This window comes from Apteryx mantelli, chromosome 17, assembly GCF_036417845.1.
Source record: "Apteryx mantelli isolate bAptMan1 chromosome 17, bAptMan1.hap1, whole genome shotgun sequence".
Lineage (NCBI taxonomy): Eukaryota > Metazoa > Chordata > Aves > Apterygiformes > Apterygidae > Apteryx > Apteryx mantelli.
In genome coordinates, this window is record NC_089994.1 from 7451467 (window position 1) to 7466435 (window position 14969).

The window sequence follows — 14969 nt, forward strand, 5'->3', positions numbered from 1 at the left end:
CGCCGCCTCCGCTCGCGCGGCTCCGGCTCCGGCCCCTCCGCGGCTCCTCGCTCGCTCGCGCGCCCTCTCCCTATTCGCCCGACTCTGGCTCTCCTCAGCCGCCGTAACCGGGGCCCTCGCCGCCCGCCCCGCACCCCTTTAATGGCCCGCGCGCAGGCGCGGCGGCGGGCGCGCGCCGGGGCTCTCCGCGCCGCGCCTGACTGGAAAAGGCGGGTCGCGGCGGCGGGCGCGGCCCCGCCGCCGGCCTGGCAGCGCGCCCCGGGGGCGGCCGGCGCCGAGCCGCCGTTTCTGCCCGGCAGCGCGGCGGCGGCGGGTGAGGAAAGGCGCAGGCAGCGCGGCGGGCCCGCAGGCGCGCGCGGCGGGCAGCCCCGCGGGGGAGGCGGCGGCGGCGGAGCGGGGCGGCGGGACGTGGGGGCGCCGCCATGTGCCCGGGGCGGGCGGCCCCCGGGAGCCTCGGGGTTCGCAGCCGCCCGCCCGAGCCCGGCAGGGCCCGGCGGCGGCGGCGGCGGCGGCGGCGGGTGCGCGGCGGTTCGCGCGGGGGCTCGCGGGCTCGCAGGGGCAGAGCGCCTGGTCCCGTCTGCGAGCGCTTCCCCCGGCGAGACGCTTGGCGAAGTTGTTCTAAGCGCTGTTGTCTGAAGGGACGCGTCCGAAAGAAATGTGTATGCTGCCCGAGGCTATTCTTAGCCCTTTTTTGCATAGGTTCGGCGTTGGTGGTTTACCATGTAAAAAAGTGAAGTACACATAAAAAAAAAAATCCGTGCCCTACACACACTGCACAGTCATTCAAAAGTTTTTGGTTTTTTTTTTAAATGTACTTTATCAGTCTTTCTTCTTCATTCAGTGAAATTCGGCGTTCTGGCAGGACAGCGGGAGGACAAATGCTATAGCGAATGGGGTCGCTTGTTCGGAGGTTTCGGACAAGCCTAGTCGTTGACGAGGGCAGAAGTTGTACGTTCGACACCAGTTTAAGGAAGGTGCTTGGTGATGGGCAGCGCTTGCTCCCCGGTGCCCGTGTTCCTGTGTCCGCACAGAACCTCGGTCAAGGCCCTGATTTTCCAAATGCCTTTGACAGAGCTCTAGGGAGCAGCAAAGAAGTACACGCAGGATTGCTGAATAATGTTGATTTCTTTCCTACTTTCTAATTAAGCAGAAAGTCAATATTAAAAATTACATTCGTGGCTACTTGCAGAAGGAAACAAATAAACATTTTTCAGTCTTAACTGGCAAACTGCGTGCTGGATTATGAATAAGATAGTATTCTAACTGCTAACAAGTTTATCCTAATCAGTACATTTTTCAGACAAACACATAGTGAAATTAGTAGCTCGTGTGAGCCGTGAGCTTATTTCCAAGTAGCACTTGCGAGGGGCTGCGGGCACTGACATCAGGAGGCGTTAAACGCCCCTACCGTAAGTTGAAATACTGTTTCGCGGCTTCCTAGAGGAAAGCCGCCGTTATGTCGTACGGCATTAGTTAGCAGATGTTCCTTCTCACGGAAAAAACGGAAAACGGAGCCGTGACAAAGCGGGGGAGGAGGCCCGGCGCCGCCGCCGCCCGCTGGCCCCGTCCCGGCGCGGCGCTGCTGCCGCCCCTCCCGCCCGCTGGGGGCCGCTGCGGCGCCGCTGGGGGAGGGGGCGGGGCGAAGGGGGAGGGGCCCCGCCCCCTCTCGCTGCGCGGGGCGGGGCAGGGCGCGGCGGCGCGCGCCGCTCTGAGGCGCCTCCCGGCAGCCGCGCGGCGCCGCCGCTCCCGCTCTGTGGTGAGGCGGCGGCGTCGCGCTGCCCCCGCGGGCCGCGGCGGGGGCCGGAGGGGAGACGTGGGGGGACACGGGGGTGCGGAGGGCGGCCCGGCCCGGGCGGGGAGCGGGCCGGGGGGGCAGCTCCTTCCTGGGGGCTCCCGGGGCTGCGTCACCTGCAGCCTGTTCGCGCCGCCTGCAGGCCCGGGGAGACCCGCGGCCTCCGCTTCTCCGCCGCCGCGGGGCCTTCGCGGCTGCAGGGAGGCGATTTGTTTGTCGCCGCTGAGGGCCTCCTTCCGCAGGGCTGGGCTGTGGCGGGCTCGTCGTCCCGCTCGGTTTCACGGTTTCGTTTTATTCGTTCTTACGTGCTTGTGAAGGGAGAGGTCAGTGGTTCTCAACAGCGACAGCGACAAAAAGGAAGTGTGAAAGGAATCAGTTTGATTAGGTACCAGTTTTCTCACACCTTGATTATTAATCCCTGTCTTTGAATAAGGGTACATGGCTTAGGGTCTCCTTTCCCGTTTTACAGCATTTTTCCAGTCACAGCTTTATTTATTTAACTAGGCAATGATGTCTTAGCGTTCAAGCAGTTACAACTGTTCATTACCAATAGATTACGTCAGTATAGTATCACTCAAGTCAGCAAGGCCGTGAGCGTGCAGAAGAATGTTATTCATACTAAACATCTAGAAATTCATTACACTCTTTGTGTGCAGATTGGGTGAGAAGAGTTCAGGTCGTTTTTAAGATGTACAGAGTGAATTTAGCATAGGTTCATTTGATGGATTCATCATAAATAATGAGAAATAATTTACGCTTTGTCCAAAGATGATATACAACATTCCTGTGCAGAGTGCATTTATTTACTACTGACTTGGAATTGTAGGCAAAATGGAGAAGTCCAAGAGCAGGTAAGCAGTAGTAAGATGCTGCCTTGTTAAAGGACTTAGCTGTATTATTTTCATTATGACAACTTATGCGTTCCATGGGACAGAAACAAATTAAGATTTTTTTAAATTGATTTCTATGGAACATTCTTAATCAGAAAATGTACCTCCTGGAAGAAAAAAACCCACAACTTTATCTGGGTTTATGTTATCATAACACTAAAATACAAAAGAACTTAAGGTATTAGCCTGGGTCATAAGACATTTGAATACAATCACTTGCCCAGCCACAAATTTCCTCTGTGGTATTAAGCAATTCTCTTATCCTTAACATGTGCTTGTTCCCTAACATTAAGATGGGGAAATGATCCTTCTTCAACCCTTATTTTTCTAGGCTACTTCACATAAATTCTCAAGGGCGTGGGCTGTCATCACTACATATGTGTAACATCTATCACATACAGTTCTTCTATTTAGGAATAGTCTATTATAAATTATGTATATTGAAAAATGATTACATATTCACATACCTTAGACTTTAAATACAAACTTCTAAATGTTCCGCCTGCGCTTGATTTTTTACTATTTTGTGTGATGTTGTAACTGTGTATAATCAGACTAAGTTTACCTTTGGAATAGAGTAGAAGGTTTTGAAGGGAAGTGGGTCTAATAAAAAAGTACAAGAACTGTACAAGAAATGTACTGGAAACTATTTTGCATAATTTAAAAAGTGCCTGAAACTCTTTTCTTCAAAAGTGCATGCAGTTGCCTCAGCTCCGCATCTTGACATGCACAGAATTCTTTTGTCTGCCAGATGGGGCCCTTCTTTTTCAGAAAATATTCAAATAATGTTTTATAGGGGAACAAGAATTTATCTCTCTGGCAAAATATAGCTCTTGTTTTCTTTCATTAGCTTTGTTTTAGCTTTTTACAGCTTGCTGGAACAAGCTAAAAATACTGTTCTTTCTGCTATGAGATTTTAACTAATAAGCTATTGGAATTTTTTTTTCTAACTTATTGTCAATACTTTGAATGAGTGCTCAACTGAACTCCTGAAACCTCTTAGTGTGGATTATTCCAATAACTGCGGGACCAAGATTTTTCCTGGCTGTAGCCATATGTTTTTCCTAGCTCACTTCAGGTGATTATTGGGATGAGATTTCAGGCCGTCTCTTCTGTTGAGTGTTGAGGAGTTCAAGAATGTGTTTGTGGTTCTAATGTGCAAATTTTCAGGGTGGTGGCAGTATTTGTTTTGAGAAAGAAGCTTCAATACAACTGGTTCAACAGGTTTTATCTGGTTAGGTTTTTTTTTTTATCATGCTTGTTTTCAGAAAATTGTTGAGGCAAAATACTTAGAATTTGTAAACGCATTTTAAAGTTATTTTTCAAATTAGAACTAGGCTTCAAAATAAACTGCATAATGGAAGAATCTGCTTAATTTTGCTTCTTTAATGATGGCTATGCGAAAACAGGGAGGGATTTTTAGCAATTTTTTTCTTAAAGAAGGAACACGCTTTGTTCAAATATAAGGAAGACTAGGAAAGATCTCCTTGTAAACGGACTGTATGTATAAGTGGCTTTTCTATTAAAGTGATCACTGAGAATCCTCACCTCAATTCTGTAGTCCTCAAGAGAGTTTTTCAGTGGTAGACAAAACAGCTTGATATGTTCAAGGATAAAAAAAAAAATAGAAAAACATGTTTAAATCTTGTTCTTTTCTGTAAAGACCTTAATTTTTACTGTATATAAATACATGGGAAGGGAAGCTCAAATGCATTTTAGTTCTTTTTCATTTCAACTGTAGAGGAGAAAGGAACTATCTATGACATGATTGCTCTGAAATCTCTCTTACTGCTATTCATGGGGAAATGACCTTAAAATTCCAGAGACAAAGTTATTGAATAATGCTTGAAAAGAGAGATGTTAAATGTGTTTTAACATTGTGGAGCTGTCAATTTCTCTATGTGATTGTATAGCTTAGTTATAGATTAATTTATAGAAATGATGCCACTTCTTTACAGTTAACATGGTCTTACATGCAGTATTTCTTTTTTCTTTCCTTTTAAGTTTAAAATCTCTGAAGATGCATGCAACCCAACAACTTCATAGACCTAACATGCATGTGACTGGTCAATCTGTTGCTTGTCAGTCTGTTGCTCCACAATCTGCTGGACATCGATTTCAGAACAGGGGTTATCACAATCCATGTCAAGCTGGGTATACCTGCAATCAAGGAAGAAGGTTAAAAGAACTCCGAATCAGGTGATAAGTACAAAACATAATTTTCACTGAATGGAGCAGGGGATAGTTCTCCTGAAGAATTCTTCAGTTTTCAGTGGTATAAATGAGGGCTAAGGCAAAGGTTTTATTCACAGGGATGTCAAAAAAATTCTGAAAATGTCTTGTGATAACTTGAGGACATGTGTTAGCACAGTCAAATTTCCTAGATTTTTGGTTTTCTAATGTAAAGTTTAAAAATGCCTATTTAAAAATACACTTTCCTGGGAACTGTCAAGTATAATGTTTTAGTCTTTCCCTGCTGTTGTGTTTCTTTGCTTCCTTTGTTGAAGGAATCATGACAAAGATGGGGCTGTAACTGTTAAGAGATTTAAGACCTATAATTTTGTTGGACAAATCGAGCTGATCTAGCAGCTCAGGTATGCTGAAAGAGTGAGACCCTGTTCATGGCTGTGCACTTTCATGAATTACCTTGTGCTGGCTTTGGTGCCTCTTGGGGCCCTCTGTGAGCCAATTTAGCTCTTGAACCCATTTTAAAAAAGCAGGGGGGAAAGGGTGATAATATCGTAACCACATTTAGTGAGCTGAATTGGATCCTGGAGAGGCTTGCTAAAAAAACAGAACTGATGTGGGGGAGGAAGGAAGAAGGAAGACCTCCTTGTTTCAGGGCTAAACACTAGGTTGGCTCAGCTCTTCCAGAAATGTAAGTCTGATTCAGCTAGTTGATCTCAGAGAAATGCTCGTGTCCTGTCTTCTAAATCACATAAAGGCACCCCAGTTAATCAGCAGCCTGCTATTTAGTATCACTGGGTGTAAGTGGTTGCATGAAAGACATCTCAGCTATCTTGGTTTCTGAAACAAGCATGTCCCAAATCAGTCCTGCAGTGATGCGCTGGTGTCTCTATTTATGCTTGGTGAATAGCCCTGTTAAAGGGACTATTTTCAAGCTGTAAATGTTATGTATGTGCATTGGTCTTTATGAAACCAGCCCGTTAGTATTATTTTGGAGCTAGCATGAAAGTCTTTATTTTTAAGACTGCTGTCTGAAAATTAACAGAGGAAGAGTACAAAGACAATTAACCTTTGTTTATATTCCAGATACCTAGCAAGGAAATTCTTCTATCTGTGGGCAAAAAAGACATTTGGACAAGTTCTCCCTTCCAAAGTCAGGTAGATGAAGTTTCAGAGATCAAGGTTTTTTTGATGTGGTTTAGTGCTGTACCGTTGGGATAAGAGAATGCTGGTTGCCAAAAAAATATTTGGATGTCTTTTGAGATCATTTGAAGGTTTCCTTTGAATCCCCCTCTTGCTCCTGCTTTTTGTTTGTTTTTAATAATCATGGTTAAGTTTTACTTACTAAATTCAGAGGAATTGTGGTTGTCTCTGTGAAGCTGAGCTGTACTTGCATATAATTGGGGGTATGGATGCAATACCTGCTTTAAATTTAACAATTTTTAAAAGTTATAAATAGTCTGAAAAGCAGTTAAGTCTTGAAATTCAGTTCACTTTACCGTTTGCAGTGTTGTTTTTAATGTGTATCTATGTATGCTTTGCATCTATATGACTTTGAAATACCTGTGTCAGGCATTTTGTTTCTGTCGTTAGTGTTCTGTCAGCTATTGAAAATCAACACTTTGATACTCTTTTCTTGTTTTGCTTTAATTTGCATGTTCATTCTTATTTTACCACACCCTTGGGAACTGAAGCAGTTCCCAGTGGAAAGACCTGCATTTGTTACAGTGAGAGCAAGATCAGACCCTTAGTTATCCCCTTTCATTCTACAGTATCAAATGTATTCTGACTATGACTGCCTTAGTTGGTAAACGGAAGTTGTCCTGTGAACCGTAGTATTCTTGCTATCCCATATACTGAATTTGCATTACTTGCTTTGGCATTGTGTAAATTCGGGACTTTTTTTTTTTAAGGAGGATGAGTGGAAATAATTTTTAAGTTTTTTTCCTGAAGTTCAGCCAGGGACATCAGCAAAAATTAATTGCATTTTTAGATTTAAGAGAGTCCCCAGTTCTCCATATCTTTTATTTGAAATGTTCTGTTAATGCACTAAATCCAAAAGATTAACCTATAGCTCTTGTTTCTTTTGTCTTTTGTTTTTTTTCTGCTTGAGTGCTTGGAATGTCTTAGCAACTTGGCTTGGGGTAGGTAGCTATGAATTACAATTTGTGAGATAATTTTTATGTGTTTGTAATAAGGAATATCTAGGTATTCGGGACCTAATCCTGTTATTGCAGATGTGAGTAACTTCATTAAGCTTAGTGGTACTGGTGTGAGCAAAGGCTGTGAGTTGGGGCTTGTTGTGTGCTTTTGTTGCTAGCTTGTGTGTTTTTATGGGTCCTCCCATTTTCCTTATCTCCATCAAAAATACAAGTGGATGAGAAAGTTTTGGAAAGTATTCATACTCCAGAGATGAGACTTCCAGGTTCTTAAAATGTTGGCCAGGTCGTCTTGACCACATGGAAAACTGTTTGAGAGAATATTTAAAAAAAATTAAAAAAAAATGGTTGGGATAATAGATGATGGCTGTTGTTTCTGGTTAGAGAAAATCTTATCCTTTGAGATATGTAATCAAAATCCTAATTCCCTCATTCAGACCCTTCTCTATCTTAATCTTCAGTTGTTCGCAATTCAATTGAAACGTAGCATCACTTCTTATCTGGTCAGGCGTGATAATTAAATTTGGGTATAAAAGCAGAGGCTACTCTACTTGGGTTAAAGGATTTGAATGCCATATGTGACTTGTAAATCCATTTATGCCTGATTTAGCATGTGGAAGGAAAGTAAATGGTAAATGGAACAGATGAACAGCTTGATTTTTAGCATAGAAAACATGCAACTTGAATTAAGGGAGTTCTTAAGCCTATTTAAGTGTTCTTTGGGAAGATTTTAACATTGGGATGAGTTAAGATCAGCATGCTGTTTCTAAGAACACAATGGAAGTATCAAAACATTATAAAATCCAAAGTAGTTAATATCTGTGTATAAAAGAAAAATACTTTATTTTAAAATAACAAAGAATAAGATTAGCAAGGAAAATATACGTATCATTATTTGTCAGTAGGGCTAGATGTTTGATGGTTAAAACACAGAACTGAGCATAAAAGGTGTGTTGTTCATAGGTCTGAAGTTAGCTGGCTCTCTGATATTTGGCAAGTCACTTACAACATCTGTCTTTCTTTCCTTGATTTTATGTGAAGTATTTACAGGCATTAAACGGATTGCCTCTTGTCGTACTTCTTAGAGTCTTGGAGAAAAGCATCACAGAAGGGTTGCATTTTTCCTGCAATTAGATACTGTTAGGCCAATCAGACAAGACTGGAAAAGAGATGGTGTAATCTTCATTAAAACTGATTTATTGTCAACTTGGAAACCTTTACAAAGTTTCCCATGTCCAAATCTTTTCCATGTCCGAACTGCCTAGATGCTACTATGACCAGAAGATTCTTCAAAAAACTTCTGGAGAGTGGAAGGAGGAGTGGTGGACTGTTTGCAGAGAGAAGAAACTAATCCTCAGAGCTGATTGCCATTACAGGTTTGTGAAATGACTTCCTCTTGTGTGTGTATAGCAATGTGAAAAATGTTCCCTAGGTTCTGAAGGAGTTGTGAATACTATTAATCAAGTGACACCAATAGTACCTGTGGGCTAAGAGCAATGTCTTTATTGCTTTTTTTTCTTATTTTTTCTTCCCCTCTTTTTCTACATTATTCATGAAACATACTCTTCTGTTGTCCTAGGGTAAAGTCAAAATTTCCTATCTGGAAATTCCTATCTTCAGAGTGTAACTGACCTTGAAGGGATCCTACTTATAGGCGTTGGTAATGATTTCATTGAATGGCTTTTTAAAATTTTTCAGATATTTCCTCTACAGCCTGATATTCAAGGCTTGGAGAGCCTATATATGCCAGCAACAAGAAAAGAGGAGTAAGAATTATGTCGCAGAGTCCCATGGTAAGTGTAGAAGGGACAGAAACTACCTTTATTTGGGGACGTGTTGAGATGGGAGTTTCCAAGGGAGATGCTTGCACAGAATCTCTGTCCCTTGCATGTGTTTGCGCGTTTATCTCCCCTGTCCTATGAAACTGTAATGCTCTTAGGTACAGATGGTTGTCTGCCTAAAACTGGCGGGGGGGTTCCTGCACTGCACTAGGTAGTTATGTAGTTGCTTAGGGAAGCCAATGAAGAAGCTTAAGGGCCACTCCATCTGCTTTGAATTGCGTGTTTTTGGGTTTTTTTTAATGTGTGTTCAAATAGACGTTTGGAATAGAATATGTTATTGGAGTTCTGTATCAATGGTGGCTATAGAAATCATATATTGATTTCCTGTGTTGTGAACTTAACTGCACGTATTTTATCTGTATTCCTTCCTCCTCCCAGCACATGCTTGCAATTGGAAGGAAGCCTAAGCTTTAGAAGCGCCCCGGTCTGGTGACGTAGGTTCTTGCAATGGATTGTTCTGCAGTGGATTTGCCCTACTGTTGAAGTTGCCTGTATTGGTTGCAACTTCCTTCAGTTTCAGAGAATATCTATTTCCCTGATGGGGAAAAAGACTCTTTTCTTTTTAGGGGTGAAACTATCATTTTGTTCCATGCTGATCTGCAAAGTTAACTGGTATCTTTGCACATCAAGGTAGCCTTGGAATATAATATAGACTGGCACTTTTTGAAACAAATTGATACACTAGCTAGATTCCCTTTCTTAGTGAGTGAGACCAGAAGGATTACAGAGTTACTTAGTTTAAAAAAAAGAAAAAAGTAGAGGTGACCTGTTTTAGGGTAGATTAAAACCAGATCACAAAGAACCCTTTCAAAAAATATGTATTTTTTTAAAGTATAAATGTTGAAATAACATAAAATCAATCATGTTTTTGGATGATTTCTTTCTAATAACTTTGCTTCAGTGATGTTCGTTCTGACAAACCAGACTGTTGTGAGGAGACAGTGCTGTGTACTGCATTAAGTGATCGGCTGGAATTTGGGATTCCTGTTCTGTTTTTAGCTGTGACTGGCTTGTTAAATAAACTTATTGTGTTTCTGGGTGGTTTATGCGTTTGTAATGGAGAGAGGATAACTCTAGAAGAGGTACTGATGAACTTTTTTACAAGAACCCAAGACAATCTTGTAAATCTTATTCAATAAGGTTGTTATGCTGAATATTGTGATACTAATATATACCTTCTAAGCATTGAAGACAAATTTTAATTAAAAAAAGAAAGCATAGTACCGATACCTGAATCTGATCATTCACACTGCTCTGAGCAAGCTGCATGATGTTGTCAGTGTCTGAGATTCCTGTCAGCGTGACGCCCTCAGCCAGGGTGGACGGTAGCGGCTGTGGTTCCAGTGGCTGTGATTTCAGGGTTTCCCACGAGGTGTCACTGTGGGCTGAGGGGACGGGAGGAGGGTAAGAAGTGGTGTTATAGGCTTATTAAAAATGACAGATTCTTGCATGGCTTTAAACTGCTGTAATTTGTTGTGCACAGCAAATAAACAGAAACTGCTCTGGACATGGCAACACTGGCTGATTTATGTTGATGTTCGAAGGACGAAGCACAGAATGCAGTCTGTGGCATTGGCATTCAGGGAAAGAAGCTGTTTGCGGTAAGAATAGATTTGAAACAGGCAGAGAGGCATTGACTGTAACACTGTGGCTTTTACCTGTATTTTGTGATCTTTTCCTGCAATGACTTTTTATTCCACATTTGATTTTTTTTATTTTTTTTTTTTGGTCTGAATTCTCCTAGTTTGCCTGTAGACTGTGAATTTAAAAGATTAAGTGGTACATACCTTTTCCAGTGAGAGGAAGATGATTTTCTGCACCAAACTATGGAAACTGCTTTTGAACATGTCTGTAACATTGTCTTGGCAGCATATCATGGGCAGTGTGGAGAAGGCGACTCTACCAGAACTGTGCTGGATGTAAAATGAATGTTTTGGCTCTGCAGCATTGGGCCCAGAGCCTCCAATTCCGAGTAAGTCCTAAGAGCTCCAGCTATTAACGTTCCAAACATTTAAGTCGCACCCAGGTGTTGTCAGTACATCGCAGATTAAATGAAAAATGGGCCTGATGCTCATTTTCTTTGCAAATTACAGTATTTATGATGGAGGCAGGTCTAGATAGAATGTTTTTACAAGAAAAAAATATTTACAAGGAATCTAGACAAAACAGACTGGATCCATGTGTTATATTTGCTAAGAAGCAGACTTGCCAAAGGAATTATTATTGTTTTATATAGTGCTTGATAATAATGAAAGTGTCAGAGTTCTATTCACTAGAGAACTAACCACAAGTAAATAAGAGGTAAAAGAAATCAACAGGTTTGCAAGTTTGGAGCTGTGGCATTTTGGGCAGGGCGTGGAAGGTAGTTGCATCCAGCTCTCCCAGAGTTCTGAAGTCCACAGAAGTCCAATCTACTGTTTTGTTAGAAGGCAAGCTAGTGCCAATCAGCTGATTGACAGCACATTGCCTTTTTTATAAGACAGTACTTCCTATGTCTTAATGAATTTCTGTCAGCATGTTTAACTCCTTTTTACAGAAAGAAAACGCAGTCCTGCATTTCATATTCTTGAGAGGTTGTCAGCTTCTGCAGTAAATGGTTCATGTTAGATGAAGTGAAAGCGAAAATGATGTGGTTTTATTTCCTTACCTGGAACTGATCAGCGCTTGCTAGAGAGTGTTGTTGCTTTTTTATCCACTTCATTAAAAAAGATGATGATATTTAATTCTGCCTTCACTGTAAGATGGCAGCGCTGCCTCTTTGATGTCAGTATTCTACTAATAAGATAATCTCATGATTTGGAAAATCTTGTCATATCTCAAGATATGATTCTTTAAATGAAAATACTCTATTTGACAGCCCATTGTTCAAAAAGTACTATTCTGGTGTTTTAATGAAGGAAGTGCTAGAGTATCTTAAAGTTTGATGTTGACATTCTTTGTTTCCCTACCTTTTCTATGCTGGTGTTCTTTTGGGCATTTGGGCAGAGTAGAGTGGGAGGGCAGGCAATACCTGTAGAAGGAATGTCAGGATATAAAATTGGCATCCTGAAGCGGGGGGGGTGTGTGTCAGGGCCCAGGCCCATAGATGCATTTTATTATTAGCTCTGAACTGCCTTAAAGAATTGATATTATTTTTATTATTATTATTATTTGAGGGGGGGGGTAAGCTTCAGTGCTCATGATTTCCACCTTTAGATTTTACGTGGAGTTGCCTGTTACCTGTGTGGTGGTGGTGTTCTCTGCTTTATTTTACTTCCCCAGTCTTGTCCATTTCTTTTTCCGTACTCTCCTTCCTCCCCAATTGTCAGGCTTGGCTGCAGTGGAGAGAGCTGTATTTATACAGTCAGACTGAGAAGCAGAAGGAGACTAGGGCAGTAACTCACCATCGGCACCGGAACCTGAAGACATGTATGGAGGCCTGGCTGGGACACTTAAACCTCCAGAGGGCAAAGAGACGTCAGAATGGTGAGTGAAAGTGATGAGTTAGGATGGAGTGGGGCTCGTCCCCTTTGCTAGGGCGCAGGGGTGTTCTTCCTGTTCTAGGAGACACTGCAATGCCAGCTCAGTGGGTGGTGCGATGTGGCTCGGACTTACTGTACACTGTCCCAGGCCTGGCTAGCTGAGGTGCAGTTACATACTGAACTGTCAAGACGGTCACTTGCTGGCAAGAGGATGGATGTGGCCTAAGAGGAAATGCTGTATTGTTCTCTTGGGCAAGACTTGCCTGTTGCAGATTATTCTCTGAGATACCTGTGAGAAGGAGGTATTCATGACTATTATCAGTCAGTCTGTGTGGATTTTCTTGATAATCAGTCAAAATAAAACTGATATGGGATGATAAAGATTGTTGCACTAGTTCTTTCTCTTTCTCCCTTGAAGTCACGGTGTTGAGTTTAGACACTTGTGTGAATGTCTGTTGATTTGTGGTAGTGGAAAAGAATTCAACTTGGGTATCTGGAAGCTAGTAATAGCAGTATGTTAAAATGGAAGCAAGCTTGTGTATGTTGGATAAGTGACATAGTGTCTTAATTTTCCCTTTTTAAATCAATACAGTATTTTACTGCTTTAAAACTGCCTTCCTGAACAAAAGGAAGAATATAGTCCATAGTTGAGTGTTACTGTGAATTCTTATCATCACTTCCCAATGTTAGAGTTTCTGTCACTTGAGAACCTGTGGCTTGAACGTCATGACCATGAGCTGATATAAATGACCCCAGAATTGAGCAAGTCACGAGTAATTTGTATGTTTGTTTTCTAGAGCTGGCTCGGGAGCATCACCAAGACAGGGCAGTCCAGTGGTGTTTCTCAGGCTGGCAGCAGTCATGGGAGTGCAGGAGAAGAATGCATGCTCACCAAAAGCGCATTGAAAAGCTAGCAGCAAAGATTGTCTTATGGAGAGTCTTTGCACACTGGAAGCATTGTATCCTTTATTTAGTACCTAGAGGAGACGGATAAAAAGTATTCCTTCAAGGGAAGGATCTGGTTAATTAACAGCAATGTCATGTAGTAGCATCGTTGACAAACATGTTATGTATGTAAGACTATACTAACGATTAATAAAATTGTTGCAGTCACAGTAGGCTTGTTGACAGCGAAGAACCTGCAGGAGATAATTTAAGGTTAGAGAGGAGTTACTTGCTTAATAATGAATCGGAAATGTGTCGTGGTAAACCAGCAATACATAAAAACTTGACCTTAATCAAAATATCTCCTTACAGATAACAGTGCAGGAAATTCAAGTATTGAAGCAAATTGAGATAGAGATTTAGTGCCTGTCTGTGGGGGAACGTTGTGTATATATGGGGATGGGCCTTTCCATGTAAAAGATGCTTTAACTCAGTGACGGATGTTGTACTGTGTGTGGAAGAGGCTTGGCGGCGTGAGCTGGCTGAAAAACACCACAGGCATCGTTTGTTGGTAAGAGCACTGTTATACTTCAGATGAAAGTGTCTCTGGAGAGAATTCAAATAATTATGGCTGACAATGTGCCTTTAATACTAACAGTGATGTGTGGTTGTTAAGTGAGGAATGCACCATTCCTGTCATGATGAGTTCAGATCAGACATCAGGTTTCCAGATTCCAACTACTGCAGAATCTGCCAGACTTTTTATTCTTCGTGCAGAGAAAGATACGGATGGCTGCTTGAATCCAGATGGGGAAACTGTGCTACTCTCTGAAATAGTTATTCTTCCAATCAGGAAACTGGTTAAGTAGCAAATTAATCTTGACAGTTTAGGGCTCTAATGCTCCCTGGCCTTTTCACCATGCATTAGCATTTTCCCCTTGATATACCCTGTTGATTTTCCTCGCCTCTATTATGTATTGCTACCCCAAATGTTTCTGTCTGCTTTTACACTGTTTTGCTACAGGAATTATTTGTACTTCCCTCTCTAGTAATGTACACATGCTGTTTGCATGTGAGAGTTCAAAGATACCTTGTGCCTATGCAGTGAGTTAAGACTAAGTGTCTTTATTTCCCCCCCCCCCCCCAAAAAAAAAGAGTAATCCTTGAGGACTGTTTAAAAGGCGGTCACAAGGTCTTCAGCTTTTTTGATGCGGATCAGTACTGATCATCACAAGAATGGCAATAAATCTTTCTGGATTATAGTTTGAAAATGTTAGTGACTGTAAGAGCACTTCAAGGCAGGATGCATGTTTGGTATTGTGCGAGTCCACTGTTACAGAATTGTAGTCCAAAAGAACTACAGTTTTAAAAATATACTAATCCTCTCTCTCTTGCGCAGAGGAGGCCTGGACGGGAAGTGGGTCTTTTCTAATTTGATAAGGATCAAGTTATGAATCTTCAATCAAAGGAAGAGATAGTTTGGGAAAGGAGTTGGGTAGTGGTGTTGATGGTTGAATAAAGAGTCAGGTGGCTCACCTGGGGAGGTGGAAGGGAATTTTAGTTTAGCTGGAAAAGTAATCATTTGTTAGGAGAAGCTAATGCATAGCTGTTTCAATGACAAAATCAAAAACCTTAGTGTAAGAGCACTAACATGGAGTCTTGTACACCCAATTTAAGCTGTCTTTCAGGAGCAGCCAGATCTAAACTGATCAGCACTTAGTGCTTTGAACTGCATGAAAGTTGTGTACATTTCT

General features: G+C 42.1%; 1 protein-coding gene across 13 annotated transcripts in view; it reads left to right on the top strand.

The window, feature by feature from the left end:
- The first annotated feature begins 1739 nt into the window (after positions 1-1739).
- SFI1 (SFI1 centrin binding protein) overlaps positions 1740-14969 on the top strand; it is a 60503-nt gene continuing 47273 nt past the window's right edge. For 10 of the 13 annotated variants that reach the window (XR_010885948.1, XR_010885947.1, XR_010885949.1 and 7 more), the window contains exons 1-11: positions 1926-2177; positions 2561-2643; positions 4687-4881; positions 5956-6027; positions 8294-8404; positions 8727-8821; positions 10353-10470; positions 10739-10841; positions 12178-12334; positions 13128-13289; positions 13716-13786. Coding sequence is in view for 10 of the 13 variants with exons in the window: in XM_067307217.1 (XP_067163318.1) it covers positions 2624-2643; positions 4687-4881; positions 5956-6027; positions 8294-8404; positions 8727-8821; positions 10353-10470; positions 10739-10841; positions 12178-12334; positions 13128-13289; positions 13716-13786 (1104 nt within the window). In the remaining 3 variants the exon portion in view is untranslated. Of the gene's footprint in view, positions 1757-1914; positions 2178-2560; positions 2644-4686; positions 4882-5955; positions 6028-8293; positions 8405-8726; positions 8822-10352; positions 10471-10738; positions 10842-12177; positions 12335-13127; positions 13290-13715; positions 13787-14969 lie in introns of those variants that run through there. The other 3 variants (XM_067307225.1, XM_067307221.1, XM_067307220.1) reach the window with 3 other exon arrangements.